General features: G+C 37.0%; 4 protein-coding genes and 1 pseudogene across 5 annotated transcripts; 4 read left to right on the top strand and 1 right to left on the bottom strand.

Moving 5' to 3' along the window:
• Window positions 121-1,212, top strand: LOC104734687 (18 kDa seed maturation protein-like). Of its 2 annotated transcripts, XM_010454315.2 has the most exons (3): window positions 121-287; window positions 461-500; window positions 617-1,212. In XM_010454315.2, exons 1-3 carry the CDS (start codon window positions 241-243, stop codon window positions 1,049-1,051), a joined length of 522 nt encoding a protein of 173 aa, XP_010452617.2. In that variant the 5' UTR covers window positions 121-240; the 3' UTR covers window positions 1,052-1,212. The 2 variants fall into 2 exon arrangements, with proteins under 2 accessions (XP_010452617.2, XP_010452616.1); XM_010454314.2 differs by lacking the exon at window positions 461-500 and having other exon boundaries at window positions 121-327.
• Window positions 4,233-6,555, top strand: LOC104734686 (probable protein phosphatase 2C 68). The gene is made up of 4 exons (XM_010454313.2): window positions 4,233-4,878; window positions 5,251-5,615; window positions 5,819-6,055; window positions 6,148-6,555. Exons 1-4 carry the CDS (start codon window positions 4,554-4,556, stop codon window positions 6,391-6,393), a joined length of 1,173 nt encoding a protein of 390 aa, XP_010452615.1. The 5' UTR covers window positions 4,233-4,553; the 3' UTR covers window positions 6,394-6,555.
• On the bottom strand, window positions 6,726-8,983 carry LOC104734685 (probable L-type lectin-domain containing receptor kinase S.5). Its single transcript, XM_010454312.1, has one exon. It carries the CDS (start codon window positions 8,874-8,876, stop codon window positions 6,921-6,923), a length of 1,956 nt encoding a protein of 651 aa, XP_010452614.1. The 5' UTR covers window positions 8,877-8,983; the 3' UTR covers window positions 6,726-6,920.
• Window positions 11,302-12,943, top strand: LOC104734683 (peroxidase 54). The gene is made up of 4 exons (XM_010454311.1): window positions 11,302-11,603; window positions 11,709-11,900; window positions 12,084-12,249; window positions 12,333-12,943. Exons 1-4 carry the CDS (start codon window positions 11,370-11,372, stop codon window positions 12,815-12,817), a joined length of 1,077 nt encoding a protein of 358 aa, XP_010452613.1. The 5' UTR covers window positions 11,302-11,369; the 3' UTR covers window positions 12,818-12,943.
• LOC104734684 overlaps window positions 14,077-19,787 on the top strand; it is a 9,176-nt pseudogene continuing 3,465 nt past the window's right edge.

Below are 19,787 nucleotides of genomic sequence, written 5' to 3'. Positions count from 1 at the left end.
ACCAACAACTGCAGCACAAACCTACCACCTCTTGTTTAATGACACGTCTCGCTGACGTGTCGTCAAGAACGTAATTAAATAATAGTCCCAATTTTTTGAATATAACAATTCGTGGAGAACGCGAAGCCTATAATAAAGGGACATGCTCGGTGAGCAAAAGCTTAAAACAAAAATAATCAAAATATATCTTTGTAACATCTTTGAAATTTCACTAAAGGAAAATCAAGAGAATCGGTAAAAATGCAGTCGATGAAAGAAACAGCTTCGAATATTGCAGCTTCTGCAAAGTCTGGCATGGACAAGACCAAAGCTACCTTGGAGGAAAAGGTAATAATAATATAATTGTGATCATTATCAATTTATCAATCTAACGACACTTTTTTGGTGTGATTCGTTTTAATAAGATTAATGGGGTGTTGTTGGTTTGTTTTTTTTTTTTTTTTNTTGCAGCTTCTGCAAAGTCTGGCATGGACAAGACCAAAGCTACCTTGGAGGAAAAGGTAATAATAATATAATTGTGATCATTATCAATTTACAAATCAAACGAAACTTTTTTGGTGTGATTCGTTTTAATAAGATTAATGGGGTATTGTTGGGTTTGGTTTTTTTTTTTAAGGCGGAGAAGATGAAGACGCGAGACCCTCTTCAGAAACATATGGCTACACAAGTTAAAGAAGATAAGATTAATCTAGCTGAGATGCAGAAGAGAGAAACGTATGAGCACAACGCTGCCATGAAAGAAGCGGCTGGACCCGGAATCGGAACCGGAACTGGAACCGGTTTGGGTTTGGGGTCGGCCACTCACTCGACAACTGGACAAGTCGGACACGGCACTGGGACACACCAGATGTCGGCTTTGCCTGGCCACGGAACAGGACAAATGACCGACCGCGTTGTGGAGGGTACAGCTGCGACCAACCCGATCGGAAGGGACACTGGAACTGGTCGGACAACCGCTCATAACACACACGTTGGTGGTGGTGGTACAACCGGGTACGGTCCCGGTCCCGGTCCCGGTCCGTACGGAACCGGCGGGGGATATAGTGGATAGAAGTTTGCTTTGTTTTTACGGTTCTCTTATTTGCTTTGTTTTTGTTAACTCGAAGTTTCGTGATTTTGTTGTGTTTTTCGGGTCTATCGTTTTTTTAATCCTTCTGAATAATAGTAAACCAGTTTTTAAGGGACTGCCGAGTCAGCAGTGTTGACGTCATATATTGTTAAAAAAAAACAATCAACGGTTCAGATGATAAAAGTAAAACATCGAATGGTTGAGATTAGTTACTTACCTCGGTCATATGTAGAGAGATTCATATCCGTTTATGTATATATTATATCATAGTTTCATTTTTTTTATTAACTCAGAGTAAATTTTCCTATAATTATGAAAGGGTCCGAGACTAATCTCTAGAAGGAAGATATTTTAGAAGGAAGATATTTTATGGATAGGGTTTTTTCAGATTTGCTAATAGATCGTAAGTAATGAATGACCAAAGAAATAAAACTAGCAATTCTACGTTTAGAAAATTGATCTCTGGTTTGGACCAATATGACGATTTTTCTTTTTTCAAGTTAGAACCATTAGCCTACCACCTCATTATTTTGTATCATAATTTCATATATAGTTATATGTAGTTTATAATTTTAAGTTAGAGTGGACAGTTGTAAATTTTTTTTTTGGAAATTATATATGATCTGCTTCCTAGTTGTAGCAATGACTAAGATTATCACGAGCAATAATATGCTCATGCAACTTTGACAATAACAATATGGATTAACGAATTATGAAAATCGCATTCAAGTAGACTTATGAATTATGATATGTCCACAATTGACTAACTTTTTGAGTAGTAACATTCGCATTATATTTGAATTGCTACGCTAATAAATTTACTTTTATGCGGAACGAGTGTTTTGTACAACGATCGTATCTTGCATGAATCATAAACTCTTGAATTTGTTTTTTTCTTTCTAGAAAAGGAACTCAAGAAAGAAGAAAGTAAGGCATAAAAATAAAATTAAGCAATTAAAAGATCTAGCAAAAGCCAAAAGAAAATCCTAAAAAAAAAAGTCAAGGAAAAAAAAATGGAAATCACAAAGAAAAGACAAAAAATAAAAAATTGGAAAGTAAGTAATTAGCAATTTACTATTTGTGTATTAGAATCTTAGGTCTGTAAATAGGGTGTTTACATCAAAGTTCTAATCACAAAAAAAACAATTAGAAAAGGGATAGCAAAGTGTGGGTGGTACTTTATTGTGGAACTGAAGAAGAGTGTGTCTATGAAACCTGAGCTTGAGCCTTACTTTGTGTTTATGAAGAAGTCATTGACTGATAGCAGACACCGGTTTTACGGCCAGCTTACTCTCGGGTATTCTAAAGTCTTATTGCGTTCCCAGAAGGTGAAGAAGATGGGTACTATTACTGCCACAAAAAAGAGAAACACGTTATTATTAGACTTTTATTTCTAAAACAAATCAACAAAAACAAAAAAATATGATGTCAGATCCTTGGTAAATAAAAACAAAATTACGTCATTAATTTAATCTTATATAATAAAATAAAGTTATAACCTGACAAGTGACGTTATCTTTTTTACAAATGTGTTATTGCTCTCAAATTTAAATACACTATTTTCACAATCAGTCAATTTAATTATATTTTTATACTGAAATAATTTCTCATCATTTTCCAATGTCATTTTAGAAGTTATATAATCAAATAATAAAATTTTAATATTAAAAAAATCAAGTAATTTCACTCCAAATAATATCAAAATATAAAAATATTAAAAGATTATAGTATTTAGAGAATGTGCAATAGATACGACAGAAATAAAAAAAAATTAAGTAACTACCACATGTGTCAGAGGATGCTCTCTCCTCAAATACAATTACATATATATCCATTTCATATATCACATGTTATTTTTTTAAATATCATGTCATTCTTTTTTTTTCACAAAAATAACAAATTCTCTCCCTCCCCTTATGCACTTTCTCTATGTTACTCTTTTTCTCTCCTCTTTTTTCTCATGTTCACTCATGGTGAAACATCTGTCATTTTTTCCCTCTCTTTCTTTCTCTCTCTCACTCTCCTCTCTTCTCTCATATCTATTCACTTTAGAATTGCTGTTATTATTTTTTTAGACATGTTTTTTTTCTGAATTACATGCAATATTAGTTAATTTTTCTTTTTAACATGTTATTGTTTTTATATAACATGCTGTTTTTATACATTGAACGTTATTTAATTCAATACTCCCTCTATATCATAATAGATGATTTTTTAGGATTTTCACCAAGATTAAGAAAAATAATAAATGTTGTATTATTATTAATTACTTTTGTTTTATATTCTTTTTAATATTTATTTACTGATACTTTTCTTACACTCGTTATTCAACTGCATGTCTATATTTAATTATTTATTATAAAAGTAAAAACATTAATTAGTTATTTGATTTTAAGAATAAAAATGCATTAAATACACTAAATAAATCATGTTTTGTGATATAAGAAAAAATCCTAGAACATCAATCTTTATGATATAGATGGAGTATAACATATAAAATATAAATCTTACATGTTATTTTTAAAAATCTCATGAATCATTCACCTTTTCTAATCTAACATTAAAACAAAAGAGGGTAATTATGTATTTTCACTACTAAATAAAAGTGGATCCACTGGTATTTTCTTATAAATTTTTTTTTTGTGGTATTTTGTTCGTTTCTCTCCACAATTGTGGTATTTACTAATATTACCCTAGTATTTATTTGTTATTAAAATATTAGATATTTATTTGTTGTTAAAAATTAGAATACTTTTTTCATAACTTTTAATGGTAAAAGATCAATTCATTTTATTTAAAATAATTTAATGGTATAAGAATATGATATTTCTTAATCCATGTACCAAAAAGATCAACTCATTTAGTCTAAATAAAATTCAATATATAAAAGAAGTTAATTCCAAGATATTTCACAATATATACGTCAAAAGATCAAATCATTTTTATTTTAAATAATTTAAAATCAACTCATTTAGTCTAAACTGAATTTCATTTATAAAATAAATTAGCTCCAAAATATTAAAAATATGGTATGTCACAATTTTGAGCCAAAAAATTAATTGTGTATTCTACGCTCCATTTTTTCTAGTTGTATATAATTTTAAAGACTCGAGTCACTCAACTTTAATTTACACAAATCATATTTTTCACACTTTGCTTCAACTACTCTCTCTCTCTATAGGACCAACCAAACCAAAGTCTTTTCCTTTTTCTTCACAATCTCAAATTTTTTAATCTAAAAATTATTCATTCAATTCAATTCATCAAATAAAGAAACAAAGTTTGCTTTTTTATCAAAATCTCCGATTCGTTAACTCGTTTTTCTCTCATCACCTGTTTCAAGCTTTCGATCCAATAATAATAATAAAAAAAATTCTGATTTTCTCCACCAACATATCACGAGATTCCTCTTTCCGGTGTGGTCTCCGGCGACCTAAAAAAATAAGAGCTTGGTTCTCGTGGAGGTGGGGAGAGCAAATGAGGGATGTTCTCCTGGTTTGCGAGAATGGCTCTTTTTTGTTTGCGACCTATGCGCCGCTACGGCCGTATGAACAGAGACCACGACGATGATGATGATCACCACGAAGGCGGTGACTCTTCCTCCGGTGACTCGCTTCTTTGGTCTAGAGAACTCGAGAGACATTCTTTCGGAGACTTCTCCATCGCTGTTGTGCAAGCTAACGAGGTTCTTGAAGATCATTGTCAAGTTGAGACTGGAAACGGTGCCGTTTTCGTCGGAGTCTACGATGGTCATGGTGGTCCTGAAGCTTCTCGATACATCTCTGATCATCTCTTTTCTCATTTGATGAGTTAGTTTCTTTTTTTTTAATCTCTCTCCTTCATTTATGAATCCTGTTTCTTCTTGAAGTCAAACAAAGTCCACTTTTGAAGTCTTTCAAGATTTAGTTATGTTGATCGGACAATTTTTTGTTAGAAAGTTTAAATCTTTATGCATCTGATGAACAGTGAAGTGAATCTTGACTTTTTCAAATCCAGTTTTTGATATTTTGGTGAGAGCTACCTACTTTTTTTTTTATATCAAGATTACAAAACTTTTCTTGTTTTGGCAGATTGTTCTTTGTCTTGGTCTCTCTCTATTTGTTCGTTTCTGAAATTTTGTAGCTTTCTGGATTAGATTGGTTTCATTAGCTGCTTCTTGATTAAAAGTTTTGACCTTTTAGGAATTTCGAGAGAAAAGAGTTCCATTTCAGAAGAGACTCTGAGGGCTGCGTTTTCTGCTACTGAGGAAGGGTTTCTCACGCTTGTGCGTAGGACTTGCGGGTTGAAACCGTTGATTGCAGCTGTTGGTTCTTGTTGTTTGGTTGGAGTTATTTGGAAAGGGACCTTGCTTATAGCTAATGTTGGTGATTCCCGTGCTGTGCTGGGGAGTAGTAATAGGTCTAACAAAATTGTAGCTGAGCAATTGACTAGTGATCACAATGCGGCTTTGGAAGAAGTTAGACAAGAGCTTAGGTCATTGCATCCGGATGATTCACATATCGTTGTTCTTAAACATGGTGTGTGGCGCATCAAAGGCATCATTCAGGTTTGCAAAGCTTTCTTTTCTTTCTTTCCTCAAAATCACAAAGGCCTGTGACACTGATAAGAACAAAGCTATGAAACTGCTATTATTGTTCCAATTGACTAAACCAAAGTGACTTGCTTAATGAAGTAGCTCTTTTTACATCTTCAAGTAGACCCTCTGTGTCATCTTTGGCTTATAAGTCAAGATTGTGTTTCATTGTGAAGGTATCTAAATCAATAGGGGATGCATATTTAAAGCGCCCAGAGTTCTCTCTTGACCCTTCATTCCCACGGTTCCATCTCGCCGAACGGCTACAAAGACCGGTCTTATCAGCAGAGCCTTCTGTGTACACAAGAGTCTTACAAACAAGCGACAAATTTGTGATATTTGCATCAGATGGACTCTGGGAACATATGACCAACCAGCAAGCTGTAGACATAGTGAATAAAAACCCTCGTCCTGTACGTGCCACTGCTCAAGATATTCATATTAATTAATTCCTAGACTGTTTGATTGCTTTCACTGATGTAATGCATGAATGAAACAAACACAGGGAATAGCTCGGAAGCTGGTGAGAAGAGCGATGAACATAGCTGCGAAGAAGAGAGAGATGAGTTACGATGATTTGAAGAAAGTGGAGAGAGGAGTGAGGAGATTCTTTCATGATGATATAACGGTGGTTGTGATATTCATAGACAATGAGCTTCTTATGGTGGAGAAAGCTACTGTTCCTGAATTGTCCATTAAAGGTTTTTCTCATACTGTTGGACCTTCCAAGTTCAGTATCTTCTTCTCTTAGAATTTTTTTACATATCTTTACTTTACTCCCACAGATATGCTAAAAACAAAACAAAAAACGAACACGGATCGATTTTGTACCAACACCTTGATTTTAGATACAAAATTGTAGGTATAAATCCTTCATTTGTAATGCCAATAATCGATTATATCCTTATGTTTCCACTTGCATTCTACATTGACAAAGTGAAATGGACAAAACTTAATGTGATTGCATTGAAATAGTTCGTTAGACTATGGTCAAATTTTTAGTCAGTTCCTACTAATTTGGATATATCTGTTTGATGATTGGTTGGTTATTTCATTATTGTTGTCTCAGACAAAAAAAACAAAAAAAGAAGAAGCCAAAAGCAGAGTTTTACACATCTCTGGATTATATAAACAGAGGAAGATACAAAAACATAATAGGAACAAAGAAAGTTTCAAAAAATAAAAGAAAACACTTCTATGATCAGTAGGACAATCAGATTCTACGTCCACAAAAGAAACAAACCCAGTTCTTGAAGAACACACAAATAAAGATTATTGTCACCGGCCAGTAAGCTCGGTAAGCGAATGGATCTGACTCCCTGGAAGAGAGTATTCAGTGTCACTGAAAGATGGAGGCATGGCTGGCCACATGAAAGCCGGTCTCTCTGTAGGCACATCAGGTGGGCTAGTCTCACCTGTCAAGACCTTCAACACCGTTTTCATGGACGGTCTTTGGTTCGGATTCGGGTGGCAACAAGCAAGTCCTAAGAGCAAAACGCTTTTCATCTCTTCTTCATCGAACAAACTTTCCATCCCTGGATCCGCAGCATCACGGATGGTTCCATTTCTGTATAGCTCCCATAGCCAATTCACAATGCTATTGTTGTAATTGGTCTGGTTCTCCTTGACCAAGACATAGCTAGGTTTCTTCCCCGAGACTACTTCGAGCATTAGAACTCCGAACGCATATACATCTGTTTCAACTGTGGCTCTCCCGTTGAGAAAAGTCTCAGGAGCCATGTATCCCGGTGTTCCAGCGATCTCCTTTGTTGAATGATGAGTCATTTCGCTTTGCTGAATCATCCTCGCTAGCCCGAAATCTCCAAGCTTAGCGTTGAAGTCCGAGTCCAGCATTACGTTGCTAGCCTTTATGTCTCGGTGAAGTATCCTCTTCTCGCATCCATTGTGAAGATACTCCAACGCTTGAGATAGCCCTGTGATAATGTTCTTCCTTGTCTCCCATGTTAGGTTTGATCTTGACGTGTCTCCCAAGAAAAGGTATCTGTCCAAGCTCCCGTTAGGCATAAACTCATAAACAAGAAGATACTCCTTTCTCTCGTAGCACCATCCCAATAATTTCACCAGGTTCCTATGATTCAGATTACCTATAGTTGTGATCTCGGATATGAACTCTTGCTTCCCTTGATGTGATTTCTCTGAAACTCGTTTCACAGCTATGTCTCTACCTTGCCATTTCCCTTTAAAGACCATCCCAAACCCTCCTTGCCCAAGTTTGTTCTCCACGCCAAAGTTTCCTGTTGCTCTCTTTAGCTCTCTCAGCTTGAACTTCTGAGGGTTTGCAGCGCAATTATCTAGCTCGGCTTCTATATCCGGATTTGTTTCCCCTGCCTTTGACCTAGATCTCAAGTACAGCCCCCCTAAGAAAGCTCCTATTACAAGTACACACACACTAGGGATAGTGATCCAAAGCCATAACAGTTTTCGATCTCCATCGATCTCCAAACCTTCAAACCTCCATGATTTCACACAATTCAGCTCCGTGAAATTGCTTGTTGAAGCGGTAAAGCCAACATAAACTCTCTTAGGAAGATAGGCTGAGAGGTCTATAGCCCTAGAAAACACTAAGTTCCTCTGTTCATAAACATCCAAGTTTCTTGAGACATGAACTGATATATTCTTACCATCATACCGAACATGTGCGATTAAGTCATCTTTGGAACTGATCATGATCCCTCGACTGCTCAAAGATTCTTGAACAACCGAATCGATGCTGTTCAAGTTTAGACCTATATGGTTTCCATCAAGATCGCCCGGATGACTCTTCCTTGTGTCGAACTCAACAGCAACGATCCTCGACGTGCGAGTCATGTTTGTCTTTTCGTTGACCAAACCAAGCCACATACCTGAGCTGTCATGAGGAGCGGTCTTCTCGGATGTGAGAACGAAGGCTAAGCCTTCGCCTCCGGGATCGGTTTGGTTCGAGATGTTAATAACGAAAGTGGTGTTGAAAGTAGCAATCTTGCCTTTCCTCCATAGCGTAAATGGCTTTTTGTAGAGCGCTCGGCCCGCTTGGTTCGCTATAGAGAAACCGCGAACATCAGGAGTCACTTGGATTGCTCCAAGCGAAATGAGCGAGTTTTCTAGGATCATTTTCGGATAATCGCTCACATTAAACCCAGGGAAATCGAACTCTAAGCACTTAACTTGTGTCTCGATCTTACAAGCTATGGTTAGAAGCGAGAACAGGAGCTTCCACGCAATAGAAAATCTCATACTTTTCCTTTTTTTTCTTTCTTTAGTGTGTTTTGGTTCTGTCAGAGATGCAATAAATTAAAGCTTATATATATGGTTTTTCGTTAATGGGTTTGCAGTACAATTAAAATGGCTAATCAAAGGTTTACTCAAAATTTTGAGTCATAATACGACTGCTTCTAAACTGGAAAATTTGATTTTACTTTTCAACAAAAAGAATAATTTTTTTCTTGACTTTTCAACGACAACGAGTTGATCTGTAATTATTTTTAAAGGGGTTATATTGGATAAGTCTTACTTAGCTAATTTGTCAAAATATAATATTGTTTTAAACGTTGATATTATGTGTAATTTAATATTCAAATACAAGTTGAAATCTAGTTTTGCTGAAAATATAAACTGATAATTTTGATAAATTCTTAAAGGCCATTTTTAATCGAGACATATTCAAAAGCAAATCTTACATGTAAGAAGAAGTAAGAACCTCTAGTGTTTCAAAACTCATATTATAATATGTATAAAACTAACTTAGTGATGAGCTCTTACTTTTCGTTGCACAAGCTAACATGTGAAAAGTCATATATAAAGCTATAGAATTGATAGACTTGTATCTTATACTCGCTTGAGAGGCTGTCTCGGCAACAAAAGTTGATTGTAGTGGAGATTAATATAATAATCACGATTTTTTCTTTTTGCACAAAATGTTAGAAATTAATCATTTTTGTTTCAGTTCTCAAATTCGACGTACTGTACCACTAAATATAAGATAAGGTAAGATATTTAGACTCTGTTTTATTTGAAAAGATTTTTGGTAACTTTTACAAGTTCTTAATAGCCTGCTTGACAGTGACACAATGAGACAGGAAAGACGAAGCTATAATATAAACGAGAAAAAATATACATAAATGAATCATTTTTGCAAGTTTTCTAAAAACGATATGCTTGAATAATAGTTATTGTCTATTAAGTTGATGGAAGTATGGGTAATATCTTAACGAAGAAGTAATGATGATATTAAGAATCGTTTCGATGGTCTAAAAGCATAATGAATAATTGGATTTAAACGCATATGGGAGTTGGTGATGACACTCTGAAGTGCAAACCAAATCAAATGAGCTGAAAAGATTTCGAATATTTGGATCCGATCGGCTAAAGCAGTGTGGACGTACGCTTGACCAAAGATATAAAATAACTAATAATGGAGGAGTTTAACAGGAAACAGAGACGTGTGGTCGACGAGCATGAGACCTGGACGAAGACAAAAGTGGCGAAAGAGCTTCAAACAGAAAAAAAAATTGGGGTTAATTTATAATTTTTTGAAGATGTTTAGGATCCGACGGCTTGATAAGTGAAAATAAAATTGACAAAGCCTAGAAAAGTGAAAGAGTGAAAACGAGTCACTTATGTTAGAAATATGAAGATAAACATAGAGGAAAAAAAATTAACTTAATTTTATTCATTAAGGTGTCAAAAAATCCATTCAAACATTTTTTAACTCTAAAAATGGTATTAACAAAAAAAATAGTATGTGGAGATTTTTCAGATTTTGTTAGATTTTCTTCGTATCCTAAATTTACTTAATTTTAGCCACTGAATGTTTAAGTTTAGAATATTTGGGATTCTCATATCTTATATCTCTTATCTTTGGTTTTTCTTATATAAGACTACGAGTGCATGACTCTTTTTTCACACAAAAAAATATGAAGCAAATTCAAGTGAGAAATAGTCAGTAATAACACCATAGCGTAAGGAAGGCTGAAACTTGCTTTGATTGGGAAATCAAAATCTCTCGAAAAGCCGGTTTCATGGAGAGGAGAACGGGGTAATGGAGAATACTTGTGAACTAACTGTACTGTGTTATATGTATGTCGTATGTTTGATAACTTTTTGACATGAATAAAATAAGTTAGTGGTGTGGTCTTACGAGGTGGATAAGTCACTCATCTAACTTGTTTTTTCACGATCGAAAAATATAAAGCATGCTTGCAAACACACACAGGACAGTTCGTTGACATGTATTCGTAATTTTGATGCCCGATTCAGCAAGATTCACTCTAATACAGCCTAATCTAACCAGAGCTGTAAGTTCTTTGCAAAAGAAATTGATTGTGAGTAAGTAGTGACTAATTTATTAAGGTTAAAACTGAAAATCTATAATTCACGTTACAACTTACAACTAACAACTCTTTCACTTTTCGTGGAACATGACCTAAGAAACGAATATTGTAGACTCAACATTTTCTTACGTTAATGACTAAACTACAACAAATACGCGCTACATAAATTCTAGAAGCGCCATCTTTTCTCATCTTTTGACTTGGTAAACAAACACACACTTTGACTTATTTTTTACTTAGGTTAAAATATTGCACATTCATGATCAGTCCAGATTTAATCAGCTTTGATTGCCTATATAATGATTAATTGACTACTTAGATTAATCATAAGTTTAAAATCAATCAGTTTAGCAAATAAACTAATCGAAATCCGGCCATTATTTGCGAAAACTGATTAATGGCTGTAACAAGATCTTCTTCTACTTGTGATGGTTTCTTCATCATCAGCCTTCTTATTATCGTTTCTTTATTGTTTGGGACATCATCAGCGCAGTTAAATGCTACGTTTTACTCCGGGACGTGCCCTAACGCCTCTGCTATCGTTCGCAGCACTATTCAGCAAGCTCTTCAGTCTGACCCTAGAATCGGAGCAAGCCTCATCCGCCTTCATTTTCACGACTGCTTTGTTAATGTATAAGAAAAATATTTAAATAAGCTTCTTGATTTCTAAGTGTTTTTAATATCAAGCCTTCTACATTTTTTGTTTACACTAAACCGCTGCTTTACTTTTGAAAAGGGTTGCGACGGGTCGCTCTTGCTTGACGATACTGGAAGCATCCAGAGCGAGAAAAACGCTCCTCCCAACGCAAACTCAACTAGAGGATTCAATGTTGTCGATAATATCAAGACTGCCCTCGAGAATGCTTGTCCCGGCATTGTCTCTTGCTCTGACGTTTTAGCTCTTGCCTCAGAGGCTTCCGTGTCTTTGGTAATATATAATACTTTCTTTCGTAAACATATTAAACAATACATACATACATATTTTATATAAATTGTGTCTTTGGCGGCTGGACCAGATGAAAAAGCCCGTTTTATTTACCTAATATTACATTTAATTAATTATGTTCACATTCATCTATATAAAAATATATACATGTTTGATCATCTTCAGGCAGGTGGGCCTTCATGGAGTGTGTTATTAGGAAGAAGAGATGGTCTCAACGCAAACCTGACTGGGGCCAATTCGTCACTTCCCTCTCCCTTCGAAGGCCTTAACAACATAACATCTAAATTTGTAGCTGTCGGGCTAAATACAACTGATGTAGTAGCCTTGTCTGGTAAATCATCTGACATGCACGTTTAATTATACTTGTGGCTCAATACAAAAAAAACCCTAATTAGTGCCAATGTGCGTATATAGGAGCGCATACGTTTGGGCGTGGTAAATGCGTAACGTTCAACAATAGACTATTCAACTTCAGCGGTACAGGAAACCCCGATCCGACTTTGAACTCAACACTTCTCAGCAGTCTTCAACAGATATGTCCTCAAAACAGCAGCGGATCAGGGATCACCAATCTCGATCTGACCACACCTGATGCGTTTGATAACAGTTACTTCACGAACCTTCAGAGTAACAATGGGCTTCTTCAGTCAGACCAGGAACTGTTCTCCAACAGCGGTTCAGCCACAGTTGCGGTTGTTAATTCCTTTGCAAGTAACCAGACCCTGTTTTTCGAGGCGTTTGTTCAGTCTATGATCAATATGGGGAACATTAGTCCCTTGACTGGGAGTAGTGGAGAGATTAGACAAGATTGTAAGGTGGTTAATGGACAGTCATCAGCTACTGAAGCAGCGGACATTCAGCTACAATCTGACGGACTGGTGAGTGTAGCAGATATGTGAACAATGATGGGTTCAGTTTCACCGTTTGTATCATATATACATTTTGAAATATTATATATCACTCTTAAGCTTAACCATTTTGTAAAAATAAATAAGTTTTGAACTGAGTGGTAGGGTTTTGTTTTACAGTACTTGTGATGATTTCAATATTTGAAAAACTTTATTACGCCCAAATACGTGCATGATTGTGTCACGTCTAGTATATTCCCAAATAATACATTAATACATGGATTTATCATGTTGAATTTTGATTTTCCTTCTTGTGGCGAAGTAGTTGAAATTTGACTTCAAATTTGGAAGTAACCATTATAAAGTGACTTGAAACAATATATAAAGAGAAAAGGTTTAGTGTTATTATTATCAAGTGATTAATACCTGGATTTTGTGTCAATAATCAGAAAATGGGAATCATAATTTATTCTAAGCCCTTTCTAAGATTATAAACCATGTCTTAAAGATACCCCGGAGCTAGTCGCACATCTCTGAATGATTATTCTACAAGGGTTAATGTAAAAAAAAAAACATCTCCAAAAGTCTCGCAAGTAAGACTTTTGCAGATTCTTCCTCAAAATCAGTGATTATGATTTTTTATTTTTCTTTCTGAAAATACAGCTGTAAAGCTCACACAACTACTACGTATATACATTTGAAGGCAGCGGTTCTTTCAAATAGTGGTATTTTTGATCGTTCACAGAATGTGACTTATAAACAAATTTTGTCGCCTAGCTTTGTAAAAAGTTTATCTAAAATTTTGCATTCTCTTGGTTTTGTCCACGTTTATATATATACGAATTCCCATTTTTGAACATGGGAATCTAAGTGCATTAAAGATGTCTGCTGTAAAAAATTTATTTTGAGATTGAAGTATCGTTTTATCATACTTATTTTAGAGTATCATTTAATTATTTTTTCTATTAAAAAAAGAATAAAACCACCGATTTCGTCTCAAGAACACAAAAATCTTTGTAACTTCATTTTACCAACCGCGTGGGAGGATTACAATAATGCATGTGATGGAGATAGTGTAACCTAATAAAGACAAATTACTTTCAACTAAACAAAATGTAGAAGCACCAGCTTTTTTCTCATCTTTTGGACTATGTAGACAAACACACACACGTTATTCTCTAATTATTTGCCTTCATCCAAAATCTTTCACTTTCATGATCAGTCAAGAAATACGCGTTTTAATCAACTTTTTTCTCTATCTATAAAATTATTTCAAAATGATCAAGAATAGGTCATAAGTTCCGCACCAATCAGTGGAAATAACTAATCAAATTTTTTTAATTATCATCTTTTGTCGAAACCTAATTAATCAATGGCTGTAACAAATCTTCCTACTCGTGATGGTTTGTTAATCATCAGTCTTATTGCTATCGTTTCCTCAATCTTTGGGACATCATCTGCGCAACTAAACGCAACGTTTTACTCTGGAACTTGCCCTAACGTCTCTGCCATCGTATGCAGCACAATTCAGCAAGCTCTTCAATCCGATACAAGAATCGGAGCAAGCCTCATCCGCCTTCATTTTCACGATTGCTTTGTTAATGTAATTAAACTAATCTTTCTCAATGCAATTCTTTAACTTAAATTCCTATTTTGATATGTTTTGCTCTAAACCGCTACTTTGCTTCTTTATTTTTTAAAAGGGTTGTGATGCGTCGATCTTGCTTGACGACGTCAGTGGAAGCATCCAGAGCGAAAAGAACGCTGGTCCGAATGCAAACTCAGCAAGAGGATTCAATGTTGTCGATAATATCAATACTGCCCTCGAAAACGCTTGTCCTGGTGTTGTCTCTTGCTCTGACGTTTTAGCTCTTGCCTCTGAGGCTTCCGTGTCACTGGTAATTACACGTTCTTTGTGAACATTACAAATCATAACTAAATATTATCTTGGTAAAGATTAATATATGTACGTTTGAATTGATCATCTTCAGGCAGGAGGGCCATCATGAACTGTATTACTAGGAAGAAGAGATAGTCTCACCGCAAACCTAGCAGGGGCAAATTCGGCCATTCCTTCTCCCGTCGAGAGCCTTAGCAACATAACATCTAAATTTTCGGCTGTTGGGCTAAATACGAACGATCTAGTAGCTTTATCTGGTAATTTCATATACATGTTTAGTTTTTTTTTTTTTGAATTTAATGTTAAATTATATTCAAAATAAAAATAAACGTTTTACAAAAATTATGTGGTAAAACACTTTAGAACAGTTTGAAAATAAAACATTCAGTAGAATCTTGCTTCAAACCAAACTTGAATGGATGTGCTTTGACCTCCTTGAAGTGTGCTTAGACGGTTGCGGACATACTTGTCGATCTGCTTAATCAGGTTCTCTGCTGTCATTGGGTGTTCATCGTGTCGTCGTCCATTCCTTTCTCTCCAAAGTAAGTAAATGGTAGTTTGAAAAGCATAACTCAGGATGAATCGTAAAGTTTTGTCAAGAGCATTACCCGCGAGAAGAGAAAGGACTTCTTGCCAGTGACTTGTGTACTTGTCTGCAAGGAACTTCTTCACTAGCCCTTCCCACACCAACTGTGAATAAGAATATTGAAAGAATAGGTGGTCCCTTGTCTCTAACGGGTGGTTGCAGAGAATACAGCTTGCGTTAGCCTGTGGAGACCATTGCTGCAGCTTGTCCCCTGTTGGGACTCTGTTTTTAAAGACCAACCAAGTGAGAAAGGCATACTTAGGAGTGGCTTGTGAGAACCATATCACTCTGTATTCGGCCAGGGGTGGGTGAGAAACATGGATATGTGACCAAGTTTCCTTGGTAGAGAAGGTGTTCCGGTAATAGTCATTTTTCCCTTTCCATAGTGGTATATCTTGTGCCTCATGAGAGGGATGAACCTGCAGTTTTTGTATCTCATCCTCGACAATATTGAGTAAGGGGAGCCTATGTCGCCGCCGCCGCTGCCTATTCAGAACATCAGCGATGGTGCTTGTCTTTGGGATTCCGAGATCAATAACACCCCTTTCCCCCAAAACATCATGTAAACATCCTAGTGAACACCAGTTATCAAACCAAAAAGAGGTTGATTCACCATTATGCACTTCCATCTTAATAAACTGTTTTGCTAGGCTTCTGTATTTCAAAAGCTTTCGCTAAATCCATGATCCACAAGTTGTGTTATCCTTTTCTGCCCAAAAAGAACCACTGCAAATAAGAGATCTCTTCACCCAATCAACCCATAAAGAGCCTCTAGCCGAAGAAATTCTCCAGATAAGTTTTAGCATGCTAACTTTATTTGCTTACGCGATTGATCTTAGCCCCAAACCTCCTTCACTCTTTGGCATACAAACATCAGACCAAGCCACTTTGGTTTTCTTTGCTTTCAAAGAAGGGCCGGACCACAAAAAAGCAGAACATAGGCGATCAATCTCTTGAATGCAGGATTTAGGGAGCTTAAACGCTGATATCCAGAAATTTGTTAGACTGAATAGAACTGATCCAATAAGCTGAAGTCTACCAGCAAATGAGAGCAGCCTATCTGTCCACGAGGCAATCCGTGATCGAATTTTTTCTATGAGAGGGAGATAGTCCCCTGATGTCATCCTTCTTGGTAAAAGTGGTAGACCAAGATACCGAACAGGGAGAGAACCGCATGCGAATGGGAACTGGTGAAGGATCTCTTCTTTGATGGTCGAGGGGATTCCAGCCGTATAAATGGTGGATTTTTCAATACTAATGTGCAAACCTAAGTGAACCGAAAATTCATCGAAGACCCGCTGAGCACCTAAAACCGACTGTTTGGACCCATCCACAAACACCATAAGGTCATCAGCAAAACAGAGGTGAGTGAGTTTCAGCGGCTTACACTTGGGATGATAACCAAAAACTCTATTTACCGCAACCACATCTAACTTGCGGGATAAGACATTCATGCAGATAACAAAGAGATATGGACTAAGTGAGCAACCTTGGCGTAAACCGCGAGAGCTACCAAAGTAACCAGCCAGTTCTCCGTTAATTTGGAGAGAAAAAGATGCAGTCGAGATACAAGTTTGGATCCAGAGAATGTACTGCTCAGGAAAAGCCATTGCTCTCAAAGTGATGAGTAAGAAACTCCATTGAACAGATTCGAAAGCTTTAGATATATCAATCTTTAAAGCACAACGAGGGGAAACTGTATCCTTGTGATAGTCTTTAATGAGTTCTGTGGCTAGAAGCACATTTTCCATGAGCAATCGATCCTTGACGAAGGCCGATTGATTAGGTGAGATGAACTTTGGTAGTATGATCTTGAGCCTATTAGCCAGGATCTTCGAGATGACCTTATAGAGAACATTACAGCAGGAAATCGGACGATAGTCTTTCATGAGCCTTGCTTTCTTTGTCTTGGGAATGAGAGCCAATATAGTCGAGTTAACCCCTTTAGGCAAGAAACCAGTACGGAAAAATGATTGAATAGCAACCACGAAATCATCACCAATAGTTCCCCATGAAGCCTTAAAAAACTCCACAGTGAACCCATCTAGTCCCAAAGATTTCGAACTAGGCATTGCAAATAACACCCTCCTAATCTCCTCCTTTGAGACCTCATGTGTAAGCAAACACTGATCACTCTCTGCACATTTGAAATCCAACACATCTTCTAACTCCTCTTGGGACCAAGAGGTGTAATTTTAAGGTCGCAAGTTAAGAAAGCCTTGGAAGTAGTTTGCAGCTTCAATTTTGAGCTGATCCTGTGTGGTGACTACCCTACCATCATCACATTGAATCTCCTTGATGCTATTACACGACTCATGTATAGTAGCTGCAGTATGGAAAGCTTTATTATTTTGATCACCTATGTTCAACCAATGAAGCTTAGCTTTTTGTTTCAAGTAATGTTCCTCGATATCAGATAGTGTCTTCCACTTATCATAAGCAGCCGCCTCATCACAAACAGCTTGAGAGGAGGGGTTCGTCATCGTTGTAGACTGCAAGTCACACAGAGTCTTATACGCTGCTTTTGTACGAACTGAGATTGAGCCAACCATGCGCTTCCCTAGAGATCGCAGAGAGGGTTTCAGTCCTTTAAGTTTCTTGGATAACTTATACATTGCAGATGTAGAATGGAACAGAGGTGGTGATGTTTGCCAGTGCTCATCCACTTCCTTGGTGAAATCTGGATGAGACGTGGTGACATTAATAAACTTGAAGGGTTTCTTGATTTTTGGAGCTACTGCAGAGAGGTAAAACCGACAGCGAAGGTGGTCTGAAGATCCTCCCGGCTCAAAGACAGAATATGAATGTGCAAAATGTTGGAGCCAATGCTTATTCATGAGAACTCTGTCAAGTTTTTTGCAGATAACTCCGTCCTGCCTCTTATTGCACCATGTGAACCTCTGACCATGATAATGCATGTCAGAAAGATCACAATATCTTGCAAAGTCCTCAAAATCCCTCATCCCGAGTGTGCAGAAAGGGACAGAAGCATTAAGAGAGTGATCATCACCATATAAAATCTCATTGAAATCACCACAAAGAAGCCAAGCTTTGTCCCGAAACAAAGGAGAATCCTGATGGTGTCTGAGATCAGTCCACAATTCCTGTCGTTCAGCAGACAAATTGGAAGCATAAATAAAAGAAACAAAAAACTCCTCCATCCCTTCAATGTAGATAGAACATGTGATCAACTGAGCAGATCGATAAACCGGAGTAACCCTGACATTGTTCCTCCAAACCACCCAAAGTTTCCCTAACCGATGCTCGTCGTAGTTTGATAGAAAAGACCAGCCTGCAAACACAGACCTCACCACTCTATCCGCACGTCTTTCCTTTACCTTAGTTTCAATCAGACAGCTGAAATCAAAATTTCCCTGTCCCATCCATTCTTTCACAACACGTTGCTTTTCCTTCTTGTTAAAGCCTCGCATGTTCCAAAAGAACCCTGACATCAGAGTTGGTTTGAGGTTTGACGTGGTTTCAGAGAACTAGGAGCTTGAGCCCTAAAACTCTGAGAACTGGTAGTAGAGACAAATTTATGAACCCCTTTAGAGGCTCGAGGAAGTGAAGGTCGAAGTGATAGACCCGTTTCCTGACGCTCAGGAGCATTGCCTCCCTCCTCGTTCTGCTTCTCCAGTAACATTTCAGCCCCTGAAGTCGTAGTATAAGTAGGAAGATTCACCACATCAGAGTTAGCGATAGTCGGACCACTAATCTCCTCGACTGTTGTATCCAAAGCCTCACCCTGTTCCCTTTTGTCACTCAAACAAGAAAAAGATTTCGACATATTTGAAATTTCCTTTGTACTAGAAACCTGCTTCACTGGGCTACGCAACCCTTTAGTAGGAGTTGTCCAACCAAGGTCCTTTTCACCCTCCGTATTTGCAGTATTCTCAGCAACTTGTTCAACAACAACCTCTGTTACCCCTTGTTTTAGCTCAGAAGACTCAACAATGCCTAAATTCGTGACCCCACCTGAACCTGAAACAACCTTTTCCCCACTGTTCTTTTCCGACTGTTCAAGTGTAGGCTGACTAGGACAGGAAATCCCCTGATCCTTTTTCGTTGTACATGTATCTTCCAAATGGCCCCATTTAGAGCATAGGGTACACCTAGCTGGCAACCAGGGATAAACAAACTCCACAATAGTATCACCTCCTTTCTTTGATTTAAAAGACATTTTGCTTGGTAAACGTTTTGTTAAATCCACCTCCACCAAAACCTTAGCTTCAGTGAACGACTTACATGACTCTGTATCCGAATGTAGTTGTTTTGGAGTGCCGAGGGGGCTCGTTATTGCACTTAGCACCTCCCAAGAGAAATATTTAGGAGGAACATTCTTAACTATAACCCATATAGAAACAATCTTAATCTCTTCAGGCTCCAACTCTGCAATGGGACTCCACTTTGATAGAACAACTGGAACACCACATAGATTCTACATACCTCTCTTCAAAACACGAGATCGCGTACGCTCATCCTTGATTTGAAACCTCACTGTGGTATTATCCACTACAAAAACATCAATCTTAATC

Source organism: Camelina sativa, chromosome 13 (genome assembly GCF_000633955.1).
Source record: "Camelina sativa cultivar DH55 chromosome 13, Cs, whole genome shotgun sequence".
Classification (NCBI taxonomy): Eukaryota; Viridiplantae; Streptophyta; class Magnoliopsida; order Brassicales; family Brassicaceae; genus Camelina; species Camelina sativa.
This window is presented reverse-complemented; position numbering and strand designations above follow the sequence as displayed.

Coding starts and splice junctions, on each gene's coding strand:
- LOC104734685 (XM_010454312.1), bottom strand. CDS start 8,876: ATGAGATTTTCTATTGCGTGGAAGCTCCTGTTCTCGCTTCTAACCATA.
- LOC104734686 (XM_010454313.2), top strand. CDS start 4,554: ATGTTCTCCTGGTTTGCGAGAATGGCTCTTTTTTGTTTGCGACCTATG. Junction 5,616..5,818: donor GCATCAAAGGCATCATTCAG/GTTTGCAAAGCT, acceptor TTCATTGTGAAG/GTATCTAAATCAATAGGGGA. Junction 6,056..6,147: donor TGAATAAAAACCCTCGTCCT/GTACGTGCCACT, acceptor AAACAAACACAG/GGAATAGCTCGGAAGCTGGT.
- LOC104734683 (XM_010454311.1), top strand. CDS start 11,370: ATGGCTGTAACAAGATCTTCTTCTACTTGTGATGGTTTCTTCATCATC. Junction 11,604..11,708: donor TTCACGACTGCTTTGTTAAT/GTATAAGAAAAA, acceptor ACTTTTGAAAAG/GGTTGCGACGGGTCGCTCTT. Junction 12,250..12,332: donor TGATGTAGTAGCCTTGTCTG/GTAAATCATCTG, acceptor GTGCGTATATAG/GAGCGCATACGTTTGGGCGT.
- LOC104734687 (XM_010454315.2), top strand. CDS start 241: ATGCAGTCGATGAAAGAAACAGCTTCGAATATTGCAGCTTCTGCAAA. Junction 288..460: donor AATATTGCAGCTTCTGCAAA/GTCTGGCATGGA, acceptor AGCTTCTGCAAA/GTCTGGCATGGACAAGACCA. Junction 501..616: donor AAGCTACCTTGGAGGAAAAG/GTAATAATAATA, acceptor TTTTTTTTTAAG/GCGGAGAAGATGAAGACGCG.